Source organism: Hibiscus syriacus, unplaced genomic scaffold, assembly GCF_006381635.1.
Source record: "Hibiscus syriacus cultivar Baekdansim isolate YM2019G1 unplaced genomic scaffold, ASM638163v2 tig00008013_pilon, whole genome shotgun sequence".
Lineage (NCBI taxonomy): Eukaryota > Viridiplantae > Streptophyta > Magnoliopsida > Malvales > Malvaceae > Hibiscus > Hibiscus syriacus.
Window position 1 is genome coordinate 2,439,191 of NW_024062150.1, and position 4,713 is coordinate 2,443,903.

A 4,713-nucleotide genomic window follows, 5' to 3' on the forward strand; every position below is an offset into this window, starting at 1 on the left:
ACCAAACACACACAACTGCTAGAGGTCAAAGACACAGATATATGAAAACATGTTTTCTTTATTGCTCCACCAATGATCACTGATCCTCATACCCCCCACACTTTTTTCAATTCCCCCCCCCCCCCCAAAAAAAAAAATAAAGAAGATACTGTCATTAGATGAACCACTCGGTGTCCTTCAGTCATGTAGTTGGCCATTGACGTCATAGCTATATTGTCTCCTATCCTTCCACCTGCAAGGTTATAACTGATTTGTTTTTCCATCGATCAATCGAGAACCTAGTCATGTTCATAACAATTCTATGGCTAAAGCTAGTTCAACATTAATACAAACACAATCATCTCAAAGCCGCCCAGGGTACCCCCACCCATCTTCGTGCCCATGGTTTATCACATTTATAGTAACTAATTAAACTTTGCAGAAAACCAAAGAAACTGAAAACACTCTCATTTTGACCTACAGAACAACAAAGATCATGTTGAGTAAACCAAACCGCAAAGAGTGGTTGTCTTGATCTTGTGTTTCAGTTCAAGGTCCATAAATCACTGCTTCCCAAGCGTTCTAAAAAAATGAATCTGCACCTCTATTGCTCTCACAACTACAATAAAACAGGGAAAGTTTTGGATGTAAAGGAATGGGAAACACCAAGAATAGAGCAGAATAAAGAGATTGGTATTAAAATAAGAAAGATGTTTTCAATCAACTATCCAAGCATCGGAAACCAGAACAGTTTTGAGATTTTAGACACAACAACAGCAACAATATTGTAATTCCCATAAATTTGAGTACAATTACTACACTAAGAATTAGCAAATTTAGCATTGAATAGTACTACCCAACATACCAATCCCATTCACTCATACCCTGAGAATCTGAAGCTTGGTAGAGAAGGCGATGGCGACCCAATCAGGCTGGGAAGATGACCACTGTAACTGCTCGATTTCGGCACCAGCGGTGTAGGCGAGGATCGGGTCAAGCCCACCCTCCACAGGCTGACTCATGGAGGACAAGTCCCAAATCAAGGCCTGGGAATCATCACCGGCGGTGCAAATATGGCAAGAGCTGTGAGGTGCCCAAGCTATGGCATTGACACTAGCCTGGTGCCTCTGCAGCTCAACCACCGGCAGTGTAGGGAAGCGTATATCCAAAACAACCACCTTAGCACTGTCCATAATTATAGTGGCCATGTATCTTGGGTCCTGTTTGTTCCACCCCAACCGTACAAGCGGAGTATCGGGCTCCGAACTCTCATAAATAATAGTGGAGTGCTCCTTGTCGCGAAGGTCGAAAACCCTAACGGACCCATCAGCAGAAACGGAAGCGAAAACACCAACGCCGCCCCAGGCGATATCATAAACCTCTTTGTCATGGGCAATAAGCTGGGTATCCACCGTTTCCCTCTCGATATCCCAAATAGTACAAGTGGTATCAATTGAGGAGGTTCCGATTCGCTTGGGCTCCGCCTCATTCCAGTCGAAGGAGGTAAGAGGGCCGCAGAACTCACTGTTCTTGTTGCCATTAAGGAGGGACTTGAGGTCGACGCGGGAGTGATCATCGGAGATCCTCCAAATGCGGAGGAAGTCGGAAGAAGTGGCGAGAAGATCGGGTTTCTGGCCCTCCTTGTCGGGGATGAAGATGGTCTTGGTTGGGGGATAGGGATGATCGAAGGAGAGATTTGGGTCGGATCGGATCTCGCCGTTGGAGTCATCGAGCTGGACAATCTCGAGGCGATTATTATACTGCTCGAGAAGGCTGGCGATAGCGAGACGGTATTTCTTGTCGCGGCGCACACTCCAGTTCATGGCGTAGATGTGCCAGGGCGCCTCGTAAGTGTATATCTCCGAGCGTTTTTGTTGTTCATCGGAACCCTCCGGGTTGGGATCGCTGCTAGCGGCCATCTTCAGCGGCGATACCAGACAGCTGTTACTATTAGTACCGGATTAATTGAAGCTTATAGAGGATAAAGTCGGCCATTTTCGTTTCCTTATCTCTTAAAACCATTTTTTTTTCGGGTATTCTGTGGTGCGGCGCCTAAAAAACGGTAAATACGGTGTGACCGGTTAAATAAGTGATCGGTTAAAATTTATATCGGTTATGTTATATTATTTAACCGGAAATATTATAAAGTACAATAACATACTAAGTAGCGCTTATATAATGTAATAGGTAGTGCTTATATTTACCTAATTTATAAGTAAACCGGTATGTTTATACCGGTTATATTGTAAATTTACCTATTTTATTATAATATGTTGAAAGTGTCCATACTTTTTATAAAAAGGATCGATACTTCTTTTAAAGTTATGTAATTTATGTTTCAATTTTTTGAATAGTGTTTCATGTTTTCCACCTACAATATTAATTTAATAATTTCATTTGCACAAAAAATTATTTGATTATTTGATATTTTATAAAATATTATTTAGAATTTTTAATTTAATAATAATATATATCGTAACGTAAAAAATAAATCATTAGACGCTATAATTACTAAATTAAAATCTTAAAACTCACTCAAAAGATAACCTTAAATTAATGTTTTCAACAGTGAAAAAAGTATGGACACTTTTATAAAAAGGATAGACACTTTACAATATAACCACTACCTATTACATTATATAAACGATACCTATTACATTATATAAGCGCTACCTATTACATCATATTTTTACCTATTATATTGAAAGTGTCCATACTTTTTATAAAAAGGATCGATACTTCTTTTAAAGTTATGTAATTTATGTTTCAATTTTTTTTAATAGTGTTTCATGTTTTCCACCTACAATATTAATTTAATAATTTCATTTGCAAAAAAATTATTTGATTTTTGATATTTTATAAAATATTATTTAGAATTTTTAATTTAACAACATTAAATATATATCGTAACGTAAAAAATAAATCATTAGACGCCTATAATTACTAAATTAAAATCTTAAAACTCACTCAAAAGATAACCTTAAATTAATGTTTTCCACAGTGAAAAAAGTATGGACACTTTTATAAAAAGGATAGACACTTTACAATATAACCACTACCTATTACATTATATAAACGATACCTATTACATTATATAAGCGCTACCTATTACATCATATTTTTACCTATTATATTGAAAGTGTCCATACCTTTTATAAAAAGGATCGATACTTCTTTTAAAGTTATGTAATTTATGTTTCAATTTTTTTAATAGTGTTTCATGTTTTCCACCTACAATATTAATTTAATAATTTCATTTGCACAAAAAATTATTTGATTATTTGATATTTTATAAAATATTATTTAGAATTTTTAATTTAACAACATTAACCAAAGATAATAATAAATATGTAATATATATGTTTATTGTTTTTAATTTAATAATAATATATACAACATCAAACACATTCCAAGCTATAAATTACAAGCTAAGGACACTTGAAGAAGCAAGAGAACAACTATCCAAGCAATCAAAAACGAGAAAATCCCAACATGATAACAACTGAACATATCATATCAATGTTCAAAATCAAGTTGTAGATTTTGATTTCCTTTTGTTGGCATCATATGAGATTTGAATTTTGATTTCCTTTTGCTTGGCACCATATGAGCTTTGGATTTTGATGAGCATCGGAAGTATTTCAGACTTATGATTTGGGTGGTACTCAGAAGCATTTCGGACTTAGATTTTAGTTGCTATTTGTTTACCACCCAGATCATACGCCCGAAACGTTTCTGACGCTTTAAAGTTGACAAAAAAATACAATGGTCTGGATTTCCCTCGCGTTTAAACGTTAGAAAAAAACAATGGAAATTAGGAATAATCAATGATAACATGCATATTGGCTTGGGCTAATATTTATAGTGGAGCCGAAATATATAATTCAAACTCAAATTGAAATTTAAATTCAAACTCCAATTACATATGAAATGAATTTGAAATGCAGTGTTAAATTGAACATGAAAATTGCATAATTGATTCATACTGTTCAAGTAACATGCTTTATGAACCATCAAGCTAAAAGACAATATTGATTGAGTTCAAAGCTGAGTTGTGAGTTGATGGAGTTGTCACACTTGTCACATGGTTGGAATAAAGTAATTTGATGTAATAATTTTATTTGCACAAAAAATTATTTGATTGTTTTGATATTTTATAAAATAATATTTAGAATTTTTAATTTAATAATAATATATATCGTAACGTAAAAAATAAATCATTAGACGCCTATAATTACTAAATTAATATCTTAAAACTCACTCAAAAGATAACCTTAAATTAATGTTTTCCACAGTGAAAAAAGTATGGACACTTTTATAAAAATGATAGATACTTTACAATATATTATATAAGCGCTACCTATTACATTATATAAACGATACCTATTACATTATATACTTGTAGTTATTGTACATACCTAAATATGTACTGCGAATTTAATGTTGTACCCACCCTTTAACTACCACTACCAATGCCACATCATAGTGAAAGCAGCACGACTGAAACATATTCAAAATGAACCTTTGCTTACATCTCTATCAACTCCTGGAGCACTGAACTTGCACAACAAAATTTTTGCCATGGATAATACTGATGTAGACAATGTTAAGCCAACCGAGGAATGCCATGAAGTACATAATGTTGATGAATCTGACAGATTGGTTGGTCAGCTCTTCTGTTCACGTGATCAAGCTTGGCACTTTTACAAGGGATTCGCACGAGAACATGGGTTT

At 34.6% G+C, this 4,713-nt stretch overlaps 1 protein-coding gene across 2 annotated transcripts; it reads right to left on the minus strand.

The window, feature by feature from the left end:
- Positions 1-157: 157 nt before the first annotated feature.
- LOC120201923 (WD repeat-containing protein LWD1-like) lies at positions 158-1,950 on the minus strand. Of its 2 annotated transcripts, none has more exons than XM_039202442.1 (2): positions 845-1,950; positions 158-598 (listed from the first exon to the last, which is right to left on the minus strand). In XM_039202442.1, the coding sequence occupies exon 1, from the start codon at positions 1,896-1,898 to the stop codon at positions 858-860; it is 1,041 nt and encodes a 346-aa protein (XP_039058373.1). In that variant the 5' UTR covers positions 1,899-1,950; the 3' UTR covers positions 158-598; positions 845-857. The 2 variants fall into 2 exon arrangements, with proteins under 2 accessions (XP_039058373.1, XP_039058371.1); XM_039202440.1 differs by having other exon boundaries at positions 864-1,949.
- Between the last annotated feature and the right edge of the window lie 2,763 nt (positions 1,951-4,713).